This window comes from Trichoderma aggressivum, assembly GCF_033847375.1.
Source record: "Trichoderma aggressivum f. europaeum strain CBS 100526 chromosome Unknown scaffold_036, whole genome shotgun sequence".
Taxonomy (NCBI): domain Eukaryota; kingdom Fungi; phylum Ascomycota; class Sordariomycetes; order Hypocreales; family Hypocreaceae; genus Trichoderma; species Trichoderma aggressivum.
The window spans coordinates 241924-262116 of NW_026946402.1; the positions used below are offsets into that span (position 1 = coordinate 241924).

The window sequence follows — 20193 nt, forward strand, 5'->3', positions numbered from 1 at the left end:
AGTAATAGAAATTTGTGTGAGGTTGAATTTTCATTTATTCTCCGACTAGGTATCCTTGATCTTGGACAGGTGCAAAGTAGCTGAGGCCGATGCGGTAAGATTGTTATGATCATCCAGTACCTGAGTTTCGAGATAGAGCCGCTACTCAACAACCGGAAACAAGGTTAGGATAAGTCTGCAAGAGATCTTGATGTTGCCTACTCAGCCAAGATCGGATCTAGAATCTCGAGATCGGCTCTCCAACCACCTCAATTGATCCGAGAGGACTGCGTTCCGTATGGAACATCGAGTGTTGCATTAAGCCTGAGATACAATTCGGCTCTGGGTCTTGTGTAGCCCTCGTAGCATAACACTATCCGAAATGCATTCGGCTGTCTCTTACACTCTTATCATTGAAAAAGAGGCCATCTTCGTTGTTTCGTTTCATCATCTCCACAGCGTTCATCTCGATTGCCCAACTCCGCTGATGAGCACTGTGCAAATCGGCTTTTTTACTACATGTCGCCGGAAGACCCTTCGCCACTCGGCGGAAAGTTTTAGGCTTAGGCAAAAGCCTTTTCTTCTGGTAACTTTCCCATCACGGCTGGACGAAGCGCATGCTGCTAAACGGACATGCGAGTGACGCTCCTCAGCTCCTCGGCCAACGCTTGAAAGCGGCATGATCCAGCTGCTTTCGTCGAAGGAATGAATCCCCTGCACATAACACTGACGTCACTCCGCCTAAGCCTTGTCCCACAACTAACTCGCCTTGGACTAGAGGGTATCGCCGATCCGTGGCTCAGTGGACGATGTTCCTGGTCGCACAGTTTCGAGACAGTGGCTGATGACGAGACGGAATAGCAATTGTGAGTAGAATCGGCATGACGAGTGCGAGGGCCCGAGAGCTATGAGCGTTGTGCTCTATTGTAACTGCTTGGATGAATTCCGGTCACTGGAGACACCGCATGTGTGATGATAATCTGAGATCGCAACACCCCTTGGTAGCGAGCAAGGCAAGATACCGGGAAGGCCAGCCGAAAGCCGCAGCCGGATTTTGGTGGTTGCCCCGATCCTTGTCTCGAGTGCTGGCGAGAAGACAAGGCTGCCGGACGAGTACATTCCAACAAAAGGCCGTACAGTTGGAGGAGCTGCATGCGGTAAGCTGGACGACGCGAGTCAGGACGGCAACGAAACCATAGCCTACATCATCAGAGCCGTACTTGTGCTCGTTCGTATTTTGCCTTGGCTGAAGGCGACGGCGAACCTCGACAGCCAAAGCTAGCCAAAGCGAATCAAACGGGCAAATGGTGGTTTGTTGAGGCGAGAAAGCAAGGAATAAAACGTCGCCAGTTGATTTGTGGACTCGTTTTGTTTCCCCACTTTTGGGAATGGGGCCGTATACGGAGTGCGTTAGCAACTCTCCGTACTTTTTGTGTGGGTTTCTGTTAACGCGCGGGCTAACTCCGAGCATGGGGTCTCTTCGGAGTAGTAATACCTCGCAGAAACCGCTCATTCTCGCTAGTTTCTGACGGTCCTCAGGTTTCTCTCTCGTACTTGCGCGCTGACCTGGAGAGGCGGTGGAGTCTCCGCCTTCGCACTGTGACAGTGTACGAGTTCTGTACGCGACTCTTGGGTGCAGCGCCTGTGCTGTAAAAAGTCCCTCCACTGTAGGTGCTTTGCTCGGGGGCCATTTCAAGGCGTAATAGACGGCGCCGACAGTCGTTTCAAGGCCTCAGCGACGCCGGGGTTTTTAGTGGCAAGTCACCAATGAGCGTCCAGAGCGCCGTAAGAAACGGACGCTAACGGTAAATTATAGCGCAAGCCTTTCTTCTCTCAGCCTCTTCTGCGTCGATGGCGGCTTTTGCGCTGCATCTCAATACCTACTCGCTGAGGCCTCGTATCGCTCGCTGCTGTGACTGTCGCGTGACCTCTGTCTACCTATCCAGGCCAAAAGGAAATGGGCTTTCTGTAATAATCGGTAGGCATTTGTATAGGTATGTTTTACCTTCATATTCGCTCAGATACTGTTGTCGACATTCTGCTGTCGTCGAGTCTCCATACATGTACCTTCACCAAAGACTTGCCCGACCTTTGCCACCGCCGCCCGGAGCATTCTTACTGCTCGTAGCATCAAGTACAAATTAGAAGGACATCATCCCTAAAACTCGCACTGGTGAGAAAAACTCTGCCAAGTCCACTCACACTCAGCTTGGTGAGCCTGTGGGGCCGTTTCGAGACGGTGCGTGTCGAGTAAAGCCAACAGGCATGAGATGGGGCAACAGAGCGAAGAAAAAAAATGAAGAGGAAAAAAAATCCATCAGAACATTCTTCATTGTTGAAGCATGTGAAGATGACCTCTCTCGTTTGGGGTGAAGCCATCTCCGCGCATAGAGATGAAGCTCAACAAATTTAGCAGCAACGTTGCGATAAGGCTATACATGTTAAGCGAGGCATGGCCTAGAACTGAGTAGATGCGGCCCCGGATTTGCATTGCCATTTTGGGGAAATCACATGTCAAAGATATGGCATTTTTGACGCTGATGCAATTTGTTGAACCAAAGTGAGCGCGGAGCATCGTCTGTCTGCGTTGGCGGTGAGGATGTCGATAGTCTGGCTCTCTGGTATTTGAAGCTTTTGTTCGTGTAATCATCTTCATCGAGCATCCATTCGAAATCCAATGGCTAGGGCTGTACTCGGCGCCTCTCACCGCTGCCGAGCTAGAGCTGCCTCTATTATACTCCTTCAGTAGCCATATAAACCGTAATGACGTAGAGAAATGAATCAATCCAAATCAGATGAAATTATAGACTAGAAGCTGAATGCAAGAGAATGCTTCCAGACTTTCTTCATGTCAGTTCTGATAGGTGGGGTAAAGAATTCTTGGACGCTAAAATTTTCTTGGTGAAAACCGCCATCCCACCTCGCTGTTGTTATCGATAACGAAAACCACAAAAAAAGGAAGCCTGCAAAACAACACCAAGATACTGTATCAAGGCATCCCAAGGCAGCTCGTGTCTGTCTCAGGACCATACAAGTGACAGTATTTGATACCCGGATCCATCTATTCCTGGTTCGTGGAGGCTCTGTGACTGCCGGGGCTGCCGTTCAACACCAACAACTCCAAGTATCAGCATCAACCCCACCATGGATTCAGCATCTGAAAATGTCAATACATGCACCCTGGCCGCCCTGGTTGGCAGTGCTGCAGCGGAGCAACTCATAGCGACACATGCATCTCATCTGGTCTCCTTATCTAATGAACCGACCCCAGTCTCATCCACACAGCACTCGCCCTCAGAACTCCTCGCCATAGGTCTGGCCGCTCTCGATGCCTTCCTCCAAGCAACCGTCACCGGTCCTGTCCTGCCAGCAAATGAGTCAACTCACGTCGAGAAGCTATTTGTCAGTGCTTGGAACTCTAGCAAATCGGAATCTCATGACTCTGCCGTTGCTCTGCATCAGCTTCGAAGGGCCTGCCTGAGATATTTCGAAGTTGATGGCGTTGTTCCTTATGCCCATATACCTCATTTGGAACTCTTCTCGCTGGCCAGGTACATCTTGGTTGACACACTAGCGTCCGAAACAAAAGACATCTTTGAGTTGCCTTCAACTGAAGGCACTTTATCAAAGCGTAGCCTTGCGTGGGAAAGATTGCGTGTCAACGTCTGGCATTACAAGATTATCACGCAGCCAAGCTTGGGCTCATCATCCAACTTCAACAAGAGCTCACAATGGAGTGATGTGCCCACACTGGCAACACAAATCAGCAACGAAATAGACGCTCTGCGAGCGAAAATTCTCAACTCTGAGGTCTGGGCCACGGAAGAAACCTGGACCAGAGAAGAGAAGGCCTTGTTTCTTATCGAAGCGGCTAACAACTACATACTCCTTGGTCGTAATGACAAGGCAAAAGAAGCCGTAGACGAGGCCGCGCAGGCTACCGGAATTGCTTACGCTTTGTCCGGAGCTCTTGGAAAGAGGACAAAATTCCAAGAGAACAACCTCAGTCAGTTGGTCGTCTTTGCAAAGAGTGCTACCGAACAAGACATTGAAGCCGCCGCCAGCAAGGACGACGACGAACAGGCCAAGCCAGATGCTCTCAAGCTCAACGACGATACCCTGTTGGAGGAGATCCATTACGCAAAGGAACCCGCAAAGACCACGACAGCCGTTGAGACTCTGCCGCCTGCGTTGGCAGACCTGGCGCCAGATGACCAGCCACAGCTATCTGCCCTTGATGAAATCATTCTCCTCACTGAGGCAACCATCAAGGATGCATTTTCACCCGTCGACAGCCTCACTTCTGAGCAGATTATGCCTTTTGCAGTCCGTGTTTTGACCGACAAGTCCGTCAACTGGCAGATTTACACACAAGCCCTGCTCGTTCGTTCAAGGATAGAAATCCACAGAAGCAGAACGGTTGAGCGCGGTGTCCTCCAGTTACAGGCCGTGGCCGACCAAGTCCTCACCGACACCACCTTTTCCACTCCAAGCAAAGAAGCTCAAGACAACGACGAACCTGATGTTCCAGCCATCCAGGTCACTGCCCCTGGCCAAGCTACTGCCCCTGTCGATGACTCCAAGCCTACCACTTTCCTGCCCGCCGCAACAAACTCTGAATCAGCCCCTGCCCACGTTCGTCTCCGTTATATCCACGCTCTATCTACCCCTCCGCGATGGCACCTCGAATCCGAGCTTGCCTATGCCTGGGCCGGCGTCGGTTCCATGACATCAGCTCTGGAAATCTTCAAACGTCTGAAGCTCTGGGCAGAAGTCGCTCTCTGCTACGCCAGTAGCGCAGCTGCCGAGGACGAAGATGGTCGAGGCAGCGGAGGAGAGGCTAAAGCAAAGGGAATCATCCGTTGGAGACTTTTCAACAAGACTGGAGCCGCGGCGGACTCCTCATCCGAGCCGGAAGATGAAGTTGTCGGCCAAGACGTCGGCTTTCTCAAAGCAGAGGACTTTTCTGGGCCGGAGCGACAACCTCCCCCCCCGAATGCCGCCCGTCTGTGGTGCATCCTCGGCGATTTGGAAAACAATCCGGCTCACTATGAGCGCGCATGGGAAATCTCCAAGCAGCGCTTCGCCCGTGCCCAAAGATCACTGGGAGAGTACTATCTCGGCCAAAAGGATCTGGCCAAGGCCCTCGAGGCTTACAAAAAGGCCACCGGCGTCAACAGACTCAGTCCCGACATGTGGGGTCGTCTCGGCGACATCAGCCTGCGTCTGGGACGCTTCGAGGATGCCGCAGAGGCTTACAGTCGATCCATCAGCAGCGCAAACGACACCGAAGGAGGTGAGGGCGCCAGAACATGGAGCAACCTCGGCAGTGCTCTGTACAGCCTCTACTGCGAGTTGACAACCCCTGGAAAGGACAAAGAAGAGCCCAAGCCTACAAGTGGCACAGTCAACGACGACGACGATGAAGACAGCATCACGGCGACATCAGACGAAAGGACCATATCCCGCGACCCTAACAAGCTCCTCGCCCAATCCCTCGCAGCCTACAAAAAGGGAGCCTCCATCGCCCACGACAACTGGCGCATCTGGGACAACGTCGTCACCCTCGCCTCCCGCATCTACCCGACCCCCGTCTCCGACATGGTCATCGCCATCTCAAACACCATCCGCATCCGCAAGTCGGAAGCCGCCCTCGACATCGACATCCTCTCCGCCCTCCTCCAGGACGCCATCCTGTCAAAGGACAAGGCCCCCGCCAGCGGCGGCATCTACGAGCCCGCCCGCGGCTCCGTCGAGCGCGCCGTCATCCGCCTCGTCGAGGAGCACATCACGCCCCTCATCACCACCAGCTCCGAGCTCTGGACCCTCGTCTCGCGCCTCCGCGCTTGGCGCAACGACTATGCCGGTGCAATCGATGCCTCGGAACGTGCCTGGCGTGCGGCCGTCGGCTCCTCCTCTGGAAGCGGGCTGCTACCCGGCGAATCTGCCTCGGGCAGCGCCGACTGGACGTCAGACGAGACGGCCTGGACGGAAGTCGTCAAGCGCACTGATGAATTGGTCTCTGTACTTGAGAACTGGGGACCCGACGTCGAGACGATTGGACAAAAGTGGAAGGGCAAGGCGCGAAGCGCCGTCCGCAGCGTCATGGGACGCGGAAAGGCAACGTGGGAGGACAGTCAGGGGTGGCGGACATTGGAGAATCTCATGGAGGGATTGAAAATAGACAGGAATTAAACAGACTAGAATAGGATGAATCTTAAAAAAAATATCGAAGCAAAGCTAGTTGTTTAAAGTGTTCAAACACTACGACTCTTAGATCTGATAGTAAGCTGCTGGTATGAACCAATTAACACGGTAATCACAACACACACGACAACAAGAACTGACACAAACAGTATCGCTGTGTATCATTTCTCAACACCGCTAGGCATTTTACAAGAAACTACACTAAAAAGCTGTCATGTTCGCTTATACACACGTCGCTCTTCCTTCCGCAGTCATCCAAATCAACAACAAGTCTTCCAAGCCCAATATAAGCAACTATAAGCAACAGCTCTTTCAAACAAAGCTTCATTTCTTGCCCTTCTTGCGGCCAGGAACAACCTTAAAATCGGCACTCTGGATCGATGCCTCGCTTTCCCTGGTCTGGGTAGCACCGCTCTTCTTAGCAACTTCGCTCCATCCGCCGCTGGAGACCGACGCCTTGCTTTCAGCCTGGGTCTGCTTCTCAACCACACCCTTCTCTGCTAGCTTCTTTCGTCGAACGTACTCTTCGGCGAAGTGGCGTCCGTCCATCGTGGTAGAGTTAGCATACACGGCGTCTGCGATCAATCCAGTGTCGAGGGGCAGGACAGCAAGATCTGATTGGAAGCTCGTGACTGCAATATACGTGTTAGTTTATTCCGAAAACGTGAAATGCGAACTGTGTGAAGACGACTTACTATCGTTGACGCCAGTGATCCCTCTCGAGAGCTCCCTATAGGCCCACTTGTTGAACTCATCCATAGCGGTGTTGGTAGAGCTAACATTGCTAACAATAGACTTGGGTGCCAGCTTCACTGGGGTGGCCAAAGCAGGCTTGACACTGGTTTGGCTAACTGAGCGGCTTTGGAGCTGAGACGGGACAGTAGACGGGCTCTTCACTTTACCACCAGCTCCAACGGTGGCCCAACCACTTCCACTAGTCAAGATGGGAGAGGGTGCCGTCGGCGTGGAGCCGTGATTCGGCTTGCCGGCGAGGTTAGCATAGCTTTTGGATGTGCTGACAGGGGCACCGACACCGGTCTGAATAGCGACTTCCTTGGCCTTCTGCTTCCGCGCCTCCTCTTCGCGCTGGATCTCTGCCAAAGTCTTCTTAGCTGCGGCCGCACCAGATGCCACGCTAGGTGTGGTCCCCTTGGCCTTGGTAGCTCCCGGCTTAGCCCAGGGGCTGACAGATGCTACGGGCGAACTTTGGCCCCAGGTGCTGGTTGCTGGGAGGCCAGCGTTGGCGGCAGCGGCAGCGGCAGCCGCCGACTTTTCTTTCTCTCTGAGCAGAGCTGCCTCTTGTTCCATCGCGGCTTTTCGGAGTGCAGCAGCAACTTCTTCGGCCTTTGCCGCCTTACGGGCTTCCGCCTCTTGAATTTCCTTCAGGCTTGGGCCCTTCTGTCCCTCCTGACCGGGATCTTTGGCCCACGGGGCCAACGGAGGGGGCTGGGCGATGGCGTCGGGGGTTGCGGTTTGCGATCGGTTGAATTGCTCAGGCAAGTTGGACCTGGCTCTCTGTGCCGTTGGGGCGGGGAGGGGGGTTATCGAAGCCGGGGGAGGGAATGGCATCGGCATTCCTGGCTCAGTCGGCTGAGGAGGAGGAGGAGTTGCCGCAGAAGCGGCTACAGAGGCTTGAGTCTTTTGCACCTGCTGGGTTAGAGAAAGCAACGACGCCTCTTCACTGACAGCCTTCTTCTTGGACACTTTGCTTGGCTTGCTGGCTGAGGGAGCAGGTTCGCTTCGCGGCTCGACGGAGGGGGGCGTTGCTACGGTCGCTTCTTCTTGCTTTGCGGAGCTCTCTTGGGATTCCTCGACGATCGCAGCGGCAGCTTGCTCGGCGTCATGCTCGGCGCGTAGATCTTCAAATTCTTTCAAACGATCTTTGAAACCTTCATCGTCCTCCTTGAGCTCGTTAGCTTCTGGCAGACCGTACCGCAGACTTGCGTCGCCCGGAGTCCCAATGGGCTGAGGCGCACCAGATTCAGTACCGGCAGGCTCACCCTGCAAGGATACGAGCATTTGGCGTTCATTAGCCGAGAGGTTAACCAGGTCTTCTGGTCTGAAAAGCTCCCCGTTTCCCATCGCGGCGCGAACAGCAGCGGGGTTGGCGGCACCAGGGTGGGTGTCAAAAACAGTGGCCGGGCCCAGGCCTCCGATGGGTTGTTGATGCTGCAGCTGGTGATGTTGCTGCTGGGGAACTCCCAGCGGAGATGTCATGCTGCCGAAGCTTGGTTGGCTTTGGAGGCTATGAGCACTGGAATGATGCTGTAGGCTTGGCTGTATTTGGAACTTAGCCATAGCCTGCTGTCGCATCATAAAGTCTCGTTGTTGAGCCATGAGGAACTGCTCCTCTTGCTTGCGACGCTCCAGGTTGTTTTGCTCTTCGGCAGTGAGGGTCCTTCCAAACGTTGGGAATACACCGCTTAGAGGGGGAATGATGCCGCTCCCAGTTCCAGGTGCAAAGGGGCCACTCTGCATAGGAGGCCCATGAGCAATGCCGATCTGGGGCACTAAAAATGGCTCGCGAGAGTTTCCAATTCGCCTGATAAGCTGGCCGAGAGGCTCAAATTCGGGGTCTTCTACCTTCTTCACTCGGAGGTCAGGGGTAAAGAAGTTAGCCTTGTACCAGTCGTTCATCTCCAGGCCGGTAAATGGACCCTGAATTTGCCCTTGAGGGTCGAGATAGACCCATCGCATCCGATCGGGCATAACCATTTGCCGGACTTGAGCAGATGGGGGCTCTACCCCAGCCTGAGCGTTCCCAAACGGCATTCCGCCACTGACTGGCGTGAATGATTGGGGCACTGCCGCAGCGATGCCGACCTGTCCAGCATCTGAGGTTCCAAACCCGGCGAGATTTCTCGAGCTATCGCTGGAGGGGAAAAGTTCTTCAAAGACCCCACGATTGGATCTCATGGGGCTGTCTGTGTCTCGGGTAGGTACGGTGAAGTTACCTCGACCGATAGCACCGAGTGGGTTGCTCTGCCGGAGGTCACCAAGAGAGTCGGAGAGACTGCTTTCGTGTTCATGCGCATGCATCTGGGCCTGCATAGCGGGGGGGAACAGAGATCCCAACTTGCTTTGGCGGCCGATGCTACCGGTATTGGATGGCCCAAACACGCCGCCGAGGTTGCCCAAGCCGGGAGATTGGATGTCACCAATAGGGCTGAAGAGAGAGCTACCAAATGCTCCTCCGAAATTGGACCGCTCACGGTCGGGGGTTCCAGTAGACGGGCCAGCTGGCGCGGGCCAACCAGACGACAGATAGGCTTTGGCGCCTACACTGGATGTCTGACTACGATCGCTCCCGTCAAAGGCGGCGGCAGCAAACCCTCGAGAGAGCGTACTATAGTTGGAGTGTGATGGTTCATGACCAGTGCTATGAACCCTGTCCCCAGTGCCTTGATCAGAAGGTCCGTCGTGATCGTGGCGTTCTGTCGGGGGGCTCCGGTAAGGGTTTGTCTCCGAGGGACTGGTAGGACCATTATCACCGGACGATGAGCCGCCCAAATTGAGGTTGGACATTCCAAAATCTCCGGTAGATCCCTTGATGGGAGTGCCAAAGGGCATCCCTCGGCTTGGTGGATGTTGACCGCCAGGAGCGATATCCTGCTCGCCTTGGAGAGCAGCACTACCAGACATACCAGACATACCGGGCACCTCCTCACTGCCGCCGAAAGGATCAGTATCAGTTCGTGGCCTAGTCCTCCAAGACTGCTGGGGGTTCTGGGCTTCGTACGATTTGCCAGCCGCGCTTTCCGTATTGTCTTTGGGGATCAGATGAGCGAGTCGACTGCCACCCGGAGCGCCGCCCGGCCGCTTGTCACCAACCGCCGGCGAAGTGGGCAAGGCAAAGCTACCAAACGCGCCAGCACTAGACGCGGTAGAGGATGGCCACATTGACGTCATGCTCACACCGGTCGACGTGTTGGCTCGCATTAAACCAGGAATCGGCGGCTTAGGGACATCACGCGGTGCCTGTTCGGTGTTGTCGGGATCATCAAGTTCTGACTCTCTCAATTCACCGGGCTTTCGCGAAAACCACAGGGGGTCATCTCGCGCAAACCGGCTCGCAGTCGGCGACGCAATGTTGGTAGGGCTGAACGGATTGGAATCGACAGTTTCTCGTCGGCGGGTGGCAGGTCGGACAGCGGATGATGGAGAGCTCACGCCAAATGTGCTTCCTGGGGCATGCGAAAGAGATGGTTTGCGACCGTTGACCGCGGCTTGGTGACCTTCTTTAGCTTGCGTAGGAGGCTTGAGTGGCGAGTTGATATCGGTAGAAAAGGCCTGGTCAAGGTTAGTCATTGAGCGCCCATAGAGCAACTTGGAGCAGAAAACTTGGGGCGTCTCGAACCTCTTTTTCATCTTGAGAGAATCCCGACAATCCTATGGGTGCCGTATCGCCGTTGAAATCCCAGCAGGTGCCGGGATCCTGCGGCACGTGGTTCTCGTTGCTTTTTCCCCAGCCCCTTACGCCACTACCGCTAGCATTGCTTGGATCCCAACCTGAGATGAAAAGATGAGAGGGATTGCCCACAGGCCGCTGGGACTGATACATCTCAAGCAGATCATCCCTGGTATAACGTGAGGGACCGACTTCGTATGTTGTGGGCTGTGAGATGGGGGCCTCGACGGTGGGTAGCTGGACGGCATTGTCGTTCGCAGGGGGAGGGTTTGAGCTCTGGCTCAGGGGCGTGGTAGAGGAACGACGGAAAGTCAGGGTACCGTTGGCTGAGCGGCCGTCTCTCCTAGACCTAAGCATCCAAGTCAGCTTCGACGAAGAGGAAAAAAAAAGAGGCCGTGACCGTTTTCGGAAAACAACAGAGGGGCACTGCGTCGTGAGCGCATCCCCCGCCAAAAAAATAAAAATAATAAAAAATAATAAAAAATGAAAAATTCGTAACGGCACACACTAGTGCACGGAAGCAGGACAAATTGCATGCATGACAGAAAATCTCCGTCGTCTGCAGATCTCGCGTCCAACGCAGGTTTCTGGCGAAGGGGGCAAAGACTCACCATTCGCCTCCAGCGGATCCCCTTCCATCACTTCTGCCACCTCTCGCATCGCGGTTAGCATTCTGGCCGGCAGCGGCAGAGGCAAAGCTTGACGGGAGATTGGACGGCATGGTTGGACTTGTCCCACGGATCGGAATCGTGTATCGAGTCGCGGAGGTGTTGGTCGAGTTCGGGACAGTCGTGGGTCGACGACTGAAGAGTGAGAAATGCAGACACGGGTGGGTTGTGTCTGGCGAGGAGGAAAAATTCCAGAGTCTGCTCGGAGTAGCAATATGGCGGGTGATACAATGGCGCACGTAAAAGGTGGTCTGGTTCGTATGGATAGCAGGAGGCTAGGTCGCGAGAGGACAGAATGCTTGAAGGAGAAACTAATGCTACCAAGGCTTTGCTGGCGTTAAAAACCTGAGGTTTGGGAAAGATAAAATTGGTTCCAATCTGTCCCAGGCTGTATGTACAGCGAGGCTGGGCGCCGCTAGGCCGCAATGGGGCAGGACCGAACCTTAACCGAGCCTACTGTGCGAGGGCTAAATCCTAATCGAGAAATCTGGCAGGGCGACCAGCGCCGTATTACGACATGCTTGCGATAAGTGCGGCAGGGCGGGGGGGCTTGGAGGAGCGCCAAATAATTAACACAGAGGCATTGAATAAAATAAAACATGGGGAATAAAATAGGGCTCAAGTACTGTACAATCACGGCTCGAGTTGGAGTCGCATCTGGACATGTGAGCCCTGAGGCAGAACTGCGTGATATTTGCCCTAATACGGGTCATGCGGCAGCTGAAGGGACTTGGAAGGGTGGCATCTCCGGAGCAATCCATGGCATGGCACTGCGCTATGCTGCTCGTATGCAGCCGCAGCCGGATTTGTTTGGGGTAACGGCCCAACTGGGCAGTCGGTATTACGCAGGTCATTACTCATTCCAGGCCTGGTTCTTATTCGCTGTTGCGACTGTGGTAGTACCTAATACGACCCAAACCGCCACCGACAGCAGGTACTGACTGTTGGTGAATATTGACTTTGAATTGTTCGTTCTCCCACGTTTTGCTTATCTATGGGTACTATACCCTACCCACTACGAGGAGGTGGTGTTTATATTTATAGAAAAAAGTAAATCATTCTTAACTTTGAGCTGCTTATCGCGAACCGAGGCATAGGCATGGCGAATAGTAACTTGGCAAGCCATTGCAGAATGGCCCGACTTTTTGGATCACAGGGCGATCAACCTTTGACCACATGCGGAGCCCAACTCCATACTAAGGTACCCATGTTCAGCATCAAACTCAATGAGGGAGGTATCAATGGAGAGCACGCAAAGGCACGCGCAAAAGGATCGACAAGAGCTTTACATACTCGTACAGTTCATAGTTTAAGCAGTGCAAGTATCTGTAGAATTATGAATGTCGCTATCATACCTTGGTAAGTAGGTAAACATTACCATTACTCCCCAATCCAAAATACGCCGTTTACTTGGGCAATTTCTCAACATAGTAGGTGCCTACCCAGTACTAGGTAGGTAGCTAGTAGCATATTCCATAAATATACCTCATAACCATGTATCGCTCTGCCGGCTCTGCGCTGCTTCTTCCTCCTCATTCACAGTCTCTCACCTACCTAGTAGGAGGTACATAAGGCCAATCATTCAGATGGATATGTGGCGGCCTCCGGTTGAATAAAATGACCCGCCGTACTTCCCTAACCCAATTTAACCAGTTGAGCCTGGGAGATCACAAGTCAACACGCTGCTCGTTGGGGATCATTTCAAGGGGAATATGACGCACATCTGCCAAAATGCCATTACCAGAGCCGAGATCACGCTGGCCCAGTAGTACAAGGGCCAGCCCTTTCCCACATACCCATGAGCTCTAGCCAGAGGTACATTGCCAAAGAAGTGACAATATCTCAACTCGTCATCGGTTCCGTGGTGACGAGAATGGCATTTTACAAAGGCGACGATCACGATGGCTATGTTAAAACAAGCGGTAATGGTCCAAAGAAAGGTGACTGTAATCGTAGCCGTGAGAGTTTCACGATCAATGGCAAAATCGTTCTGCTTCAGGGCTGCGAATATACACAGGGCTAAGAATATTGCGCCAATCTAAACAACCGTCATGGCAATGATTAGCTGTGTTCTCTAGAGACGACTCACAGCCTTTGCTGGTGGTCTTACCAGGCCAAGATTGGTGACATAAATGGGTAGGCATGTTTTGACGCCAAAGATGACCATCTTGTCGTAGAGCGCATTCACGTTGGCCAGCAAGATGAGAGCCGCCATCGTCCTCAGCGCGGGGCCAACAAAGGGCACAGGGATCCTCCATGGGATCGGTTCGCAAAAAAACATTGTCATTGCTGCTTCTCTCCCGGCTGTAGAGAAATCAATCGTTTTTGGCTGATAATTCCAGGAATCTGGTTTTCTGTGCAACTTTGTCTTTGCTCGATAGTCGTGAGTTAGTTCGATGGGTGAAAGGCTTGCCGTATGTTGCAAGAGTATTGGGGATACGCTCGGATATTTATCAATACCAGTCCAACAATGCGTAGGATACGAGTGAAGGATGACGACGTATATCCCAGAATACAAAACTTAAAAAATGGGCGAACCAGTCTCGATCGTGCAGCTCGTAATGATTAGACACGCCCAGAACTCATGACGGCTAGGGGCGAGAACATCAGAGGTCGAGATAGTCGTAACATCCAACCTTTAGACATGTTTTAGGAAATGCGCTTTGAATTTCCTGTTGGCTCGGTCGGCAGAGCGCAGCATCATCTGGTCTCCAAGCACTTCAAAGGCGAATCTCTTCTCCGTGGCATCGTTGGCTTGTTGAGGCTCGGAGACTTCCACACGAAACGTGGTCCCCTCCTTGGGAACAACCTTGAGCCCCCTCTTTCTTGTAATCAGCTCAACAACAAACTTGCGGTCCCTCACAATGATGCCCTTGATACCCACTCGTCCTGGGCACCGACTCCTCACCACCTCGGCTTCAGCCCCGTGGAACTCGGCGCTTGCCAGCTTCGCAGCAGCCAGTGGGCCGCCGGTGTATATGTCGTTGCCCAAGATTTCCAAGGCGTAGCCCATCCAAAGCTTGTTCAACCCTTCGTAATTTTCATACTTCTGCCCCTCCTTGGGAATGTCGTATAGACCCAGCTGGCGGCGCTCACGGGCAGAGAGCGGCTTCGGCCTCTGTTTCCCGCGGAGTTTGCCCTGCAGACGAGCTCTTTGGCGTGCTGCCCTGGCATTGAGGGTAGCGGCAGGAGGAGATGTTGGCTTGAGCTGAAGAGTTCGATACTGGATCTTATCACTGTAGATGCGGTTTGCGCTGTCGGGAGAGTGCGCCCTTGCGAGCAAATCCTGAGTCACCTTGATCTGCTCGGAAGATGCCATGATGGGGATGTGAAATCTTGAACTTCAGAAGCCTTAGAATATAGCAAGCCCTTGAATATATCGACTTTGAAGTGGGTGAAGAAGCCGGAAGATAGACGTGACTGAGAGAGAGATTGAATGTTGATGAAAATTCCATCCCAATCGGCAATTTTTGTGATGTTAAAGCTTGGCGGTAGCCTTGCAGGTGGAGCAGAAGTCGTCGGTACACAGCAATGGGCAAGCTGTTGGTGGCATGAACCCCCTAGCCGTGTGTACTCGGTACAGGCTTGGCCACTAGCGTTTTCAGCTCTGCAGTGCTTCACATGTCCTCGGGCCAAGGAACCGCTGAAAGGCCAACTGTTTAGCACTCTCGCTGCCGCCCCACAGCACCATTGCGGTACCCCGGATAATCGTCAGACTCCTCATGTCTGGCCATTTGTTATTGCTTTTTTCCTCTTCACCAGCCTTGATTCTGCATACTCTATGCTTCGACCGCGGCATCAGCTGAAGCGCCTTTCTTTATAGCATGGCATTGCTGTTGTTCGTGTCAACGTCCCTCTGCAGCCTCTGAAATCAATTCCACACCGCGACAATCCTGTCCCTCGGCTCCGCGAACCTCCAGCCATGTCCCACGATGGCGATGCCGTTGACGACGCCAATAGCTCGGCCCCCGACCTCCAAATCCTAGGCGATGAAATCACCCTGCAGCCCAGCGGCTTCGTCGAGCCCAGGGCAATCGTCCACGATGAGAAAGAGGAGGCTTTGATGAATCAATCGCCCAGGTTTCGCAGCGAGCCGCTCCAGTGCGTATTTGTATTTGCCGAGGCTTGCCGGCTCCTCTCGCTCCTACAGTACTAATTCCGCTGGCAACAGGTTTCTTCGCGAGGTCTCCCTCTATGTGTCTGGCCAGGGATGGCGAGCCTACGACCGCGTCATCGGCCAGCCGGTGTTTTACTCCGGCTTCTCGGAGAACATGACCTCCATGGTCCTGTCGGCGCCGCTGCTGCAGAAGCGGATTTCGCAGCTTGCCGACGATCGCCTGGCTGTGGAGGAGAAGGAAGGATTGTTGAACAAAAACGATAAAGACTACATCACGAAGCGTGCGCAGCGACGCAATGTCCTAGAAAACTCTCTCCTAGAGGTCGCGGAGAAGCTTACAGACAACATGATTTGCAAGATGGAGAGCAACACCTTTATCCGCGGCGCATACTATCTTTGCATGCAGCTGGTGACGCGCGCCTACCATCAGGGAATCCATGTGTCCAGTGAAGAGGTCCTGCGAATACGAAAAGTGGCAGAGCTGGCCGCCAAGAATAAGCAGAGCATTGTATTCCTGCCGAGTCACCGGTCACACGTGGATTACGTCTCTCTGCAGCTGATATGCTATCGACTTGGTCTGACATTGCCGGTAGTCGTAGCCGGAGATAACCTCAACTTTCCTGTTGTCGGAGCTTTCCTGCAGCATGCTGGTGCCATGTGGATTAGACGATCATTCGGAGATGATGCCTTGTACACCACACTCGTCCAGTCATATATCGATACCCTGCTACAGAAAGGTTACAACTTCGAGTGCTTTATCGAGGGAGGCAGATCGCGTACCGGCAAGCTGCTACCCCCAAAGTTTGGCATCCTGAGTTTCGTCCTCGACAGTATCCTATCCGGCCGAGTGAAGGATTGCATTGTGTGCCCTGTCAGCACGCAATACGACAAGGTCATTGAGACAGAGGGCTATGTCACCGAGCTGCTTGGTATGCCAAAGAAGAAGGAAAACTTGGCCGATTTTCTCTCCAACGGACCCTCTATTCTCTCTCTCAAGCTGGGTCGAGTCGATGTTCGGTTTAATGAGCCGTGGAGTTTGAGGAAATTTGTCGACAACCATCTCTCAAAGCTAAATAGCATTCCTGCAAGCCTAGACACGGAGCACAACAACTCTGAAGTAAGAGCTGTCCGGGAAAAGCTTCTTCGTGCCCTAGGCTACAAAGTCCTCGGCGACATCAACGCGGTTTCGGTCGTGATGCCCACGGCCCTCATCGGCACTGTTCTCCTCACTCTGCGTGGTCGCGGCGTCGGCAAAGAGGAACTGGTTCGTCGTGTGGAGTGGCTGACTTGCCGCGTCCGAGCCAAGGGTGGACGAGTGGCACATTTTGGAAACGCGCCCCTTTCAGAGATTGTCGACCGAGGTCTGGAGGTCTTGGGCAAGGACTTGGTAGGGGTGGTTGAAGGACTGGCCGAACCTACGTATTACGCTGTCGACCGCTTCCAGCTCTCCTTTTACCGCAACATGACGATTCATCTCTTCATTTACGAGGCTCTTGTCAGCGCAGCCATGTACACGCGTGTTAAGCGTGGAGGCGGCCCGTCGAACCAGGACATCACTTACGAGGAACTCAAAGATCAAGTAGGATTCTTGTCTTCGCTCTTCCGCGGAGAGTTCATCTTCTCGGGCGCTGGTCTTGTCGCAAACTTGGATGTCACACTGCGCGGCTTGGAAGCCGACCATGTGGTTCGCTTGGATAGAGACGAGAATGGCAACATTGCAACCATTGGATTGTCGGATGAGGAGCGCAAGGCAGGAAGAGAAAACTACGACTTTTACTGCTTTCTCATCTGGCCTTTTATCGAGGCCAGTTGGCTCGCTGCCGTGTCATTGATGGGTCTTACACCTCCTGCGGGTAAAAACGGCCACGTATGGATCGAGGAGGCAAAGGCTCAGAATAGTGCACAACTGGTAAGGAACAATTCTACTTGTGGATTTCTTCTTCTTTTGTAAGACCCCTGCTCACTCTTTGGTATCATAGCTCGGCAAGACTCTCTATCACCAAGGCGACCTCTCCTACTTCGAGGCCGTCAACAAAGAAACCCTCAAAAACTCATACATGCGCTTCCAGCAAGAGCAAATCATCAACGTCGTCAAGTCCAAAGACGCCAAGATCCCTCCCCGCCTCCAGCTCGATCCTTCCTGGCGGCCTAGTCGCGATCCTGAGACCGGCGCCTTGTTGGCTGAGGGCAAGCTATGGGACTTTACGGAGAAGATTGCAAGCTCTCGTCGTGAGGGTAAGAATCGACGTGATGGCGCCACGGTTAGCAGCCGTGTGCTTCGCTTGACGGATGAGCTTGGCAGCAGGCTCTTTGCTGAAGCTGAAGAGGCGGAGAGGAAAGGTGGAAAGGTGCCCAGCAGGCTGAGCAAAGAGGACCAGGAGGCGCTGGATCACAACATGGAGAGTGCACGGAGGAAGAGGAAGCTGGAGGGCAGAGCGCATTTGTAAGACTTTTCGGGTGTGTTGTTTTCTCTTCTTTTCTTCTCCCCCTATTTTCGACCAGTTTTGTATTATACCCATATAATGATGCCATGTAAATTAAGAAAAAAAGATCCAACAAAGAGCGCGCTTATCAGCGCTAGATAGGGAGCGAAGTATTCCAATTCTACCCGCCATAGATATCCCCGTCTCTCTATACTTCTTTTTCTTCCTCTTCTTCTTGTAAAACTCCCGTTCAATCGTACTTCTTGTTCGTCAATCGTAAAACCCATGCCGTCTCAACTATTTCCTTCTCATTGAGCCCTGGGTGGCAAGATGATGTTGTCAATCAGTCTTACCGCCGGGCCTCCAGAGTGTCCCAGATCCTCTCCATTCTGCGGCTCCTCCACAGGCAGCATCTTGATGGCGCCGCTGAGGACGGCTCCCTTGGCCGGGTCCACGCTATCAACTTCTTGCAGCGTGTCAGGGTCGGCCAGGGAGATGTAGTCGACCTCGTACGTAACCCGCTGGCTGGGCGGGAGCTCCCTCTGAGCCAGCAGCACGGAGCTGGCGACATTGTTTGCGGCGCCGAGGACGTCGCCGCGGCTCAGCTTGCCATGGTCGTAGGCTTCCTGGGCGGCACGCAACGCCTTGCTCAGCACGACGGCGGCGCGGCGGCGGCGTGTGCCGAGGTAGACATTCCGAGAGCTCAGGGCGAGGCCATCGGCTTCGCGCGTGGTCGGGCAGACGACGACCTCAGTGGGCAGCATAAAGTCCTTGACCATGCGCTTGATGACGACGGTCTGCTGGACGTCCTTTTGGCCAAAGTAGACGCGGTCGGGCTGGACAATGTTGAAGAGCTTCATGCAGACGGTGGCGACGCCGCGGAAGAAGGTCGGCCGGCTGGCGCCCTCGAGGACCTCGCCGACGGGGGTGATGGTGACGAAGCTGCCCTTGCTGTCGACCTCCTGGCCGGGGAAGCCGGACGGGTAGATGTCGGCGGTGGAGGGCGCGAAGACGGCCGAGATGCGGCCCAGGTTGGCGCCGTCGTCGGCGAACTCGCGGTCGAGGCGGGCCAGGGCGGCGACGTCAGAGTCCCAGGTGACGGGGTACGAGGCGAGATCCTCCCGGATGCCGAACTGGGCCGGGTTGACGTAGATGCTGACGACGACGTGGTGGTTCTCGCGGGCGGCGGCGCGGATGAGCGAGAAGTGGCCCTCGTGCAGGGCGCCCATGGTGGGCACGAGGCCGACGGAGCGGAAGTTGGTCGCGTGAGGCCTTCGCCATTGGCGCACGGCGTCGACGAGCCGGAGGACCTTGATGGACGTGGACGGGACGGTTTCGGCGGCGGTGCGCAGCGTGCGGATGGCGGCGCGGGAGACGAGGCGCGAGAGGGAGGAAGATTGTGGCAGCATTGCGAAGAGGGTGTGCTGTGGTTGTTTGCGATTATGATTGTTGTGTGTGAGGGGTGGAACTGGAGATGGTGTTGGTTTGCTTGGAGTGAGGTTTGTTATCGGTATCTGTGTCGTATCTGTGGAACGCAAGCCCGAGGGTTTCACAAAGAGCCCGGGGATCCCAAGGCAATTAAATACATGTATAAATATACGTCGAGGCGAAAGCTCTCCGCTCAGCCGAAGCAATCAGGCGGGAATCGAAGCCTCGGCCGCCATCGCCGACGCGCAATGGCTGAGTCAAGTCCAAGGATTTTCTTCTTCCTTCTTTTTCGTGATGGTTTCTGCGGCGGAGTTTTGGGGACGAGTGAGAGTGAGTGGGCTAACAGTTGAGTTAGTACAGTGCTGCCCGTATTTTTTAGTGTACCATGGATGTCATTTGATTGATGACTTGGAACCAGGCTGCCGGGAATTGGGGGATTGAAGGTGAGAGATGAGAGAGGGTGTGTTGCATGGAGATCGGAGTTGGCCATTGAAGGAGCTGGATTACAGGCTCAGGCTGTAGGGCTGATATCCCACGTGAGATGAATGCTTGGGGGCTGCATCGCGTAAGACGTCATTTGCAGTTTACAGCTGTTCAAGCCCTGGTAATTACTCCGTAATTCATTACGAGAAATCCAGCCTTGATCAACATAAATCATAGTGATTAATAGCCGGGGATGACCGTATATCCAGCTCCATATCAAACTCTTGTCTTATTTGGTTGCTCTTTTCTCAACACAACATATAATATAAGACAAAGGTTGGCTGCAGCCTCGTCTTCTCGCTGCCGTCAACCTTACATGCACTGCCAACTCGTGATTGCACCTTGCATCTTGCCATCATCTTTTCTCATTACAGTAAGCTGACTATCTGTCCACTTTATGCATCACGGTCCAAACGCTCTCTCGTAAAAGCAATGCCCAAAAGCGCAAATTATACGTAAGTTGTGATTCTCTTTGCGAAG

The 20193-nt window shown here is 53.8% G+C and overlaps 5 protein-coding genes across 5 annotated transcripts; 2 read left to right on the forward strand and 3 right to left on the reverse strand.

The window, feature by feature from the left end:
* Window positions 1–3123: 3123 nt before the first annotated feature.
* Triagg1_7867 (uncharacterized protein) lies at window positions 3124–6174 on the forward strand (the record flags this gene model as incomplete). The annotated part of the gene is made up of 1 exon (XM_062902649.1): window positions 3124–6174. The coding sequence occupies one exon, from the start codon at window positions 3124–3126 to the stop codon at window positions 6172–6174; it is 3051 nt and encodes a 1016-aa protein (XP_062753200.1).
* Window positions 6175–6510: 336 nt separating this feature from the next.
* Triagg1_7868 (uncharacterized protein) lies at window positions 6511–11315 on the reverse strand (the record flags this gene model as incomplete). Its single annotated transcript, XM_062902651.1, has 4 exons — window positions 6511–6818; window positions 6882–10476; window positions 10544–10943; window positions 11206–11315. 4 exons carry the CDS (start codon window positions 11313–11315, stop codon window positions 6511–6513), a joined length of 4413 nt encoding a protein of 1470 aa, XP_062753201.1.
* A 2585-nt stretch (window positions 11316–13900) lies between these two features.
* Window positions 13901–14581, reverse strand: Triagg1_7869 (uncharacterized protein; the record flags this gene model as incomplete). Its single annotated transcript, XM_062902652.1, has 1 exon — window positions 13901–14581. The coding sequence occupies one exon, from the start codon at window positions 14579–14581 to the stop codon at window positions 13901–13903; it is 681 nt and encodes a 226-aa protein (XP_062753202.1).
* Window positions 14582–15184: 603 nt separating this feature from the next.
* Triagg1_7870 (uncharacterized protein) lies at window positions 15185–17826 on the forward strand (the record flags this gene model as incomplete). Its single annotated transcript, XM_062902653.1, has 3 exons — window positions 15185–15363; window positions 15434–17288; window positions 17359–17826. 3 exons carry the CDS (start codon window positions 15185–15187, stop codon window positions 17824–17826), a joined length of 2502 nt encoding a protein of 833 aa, XP_062753203.1.
* Window positions 17827–18110: 284 nt separating this feature from the next.
* On the reverse strand, window positions 18111–19211 carry Triagg1_7871 (uncharacterized protein; the record flags this gene model as incomplete). The annotated part of the gene is made up of 1 exon (XM_062902654.1): window positions 18111–19211. One exon carries the CDS (start codon window positions 19209–19211, stop codon window positions 18111–18113), a length of 1101 nt encoding a protein of 366 aa, XP_062753204.1.
* Window positions 19212–20193: the final 982 nt, after the last annotated feature.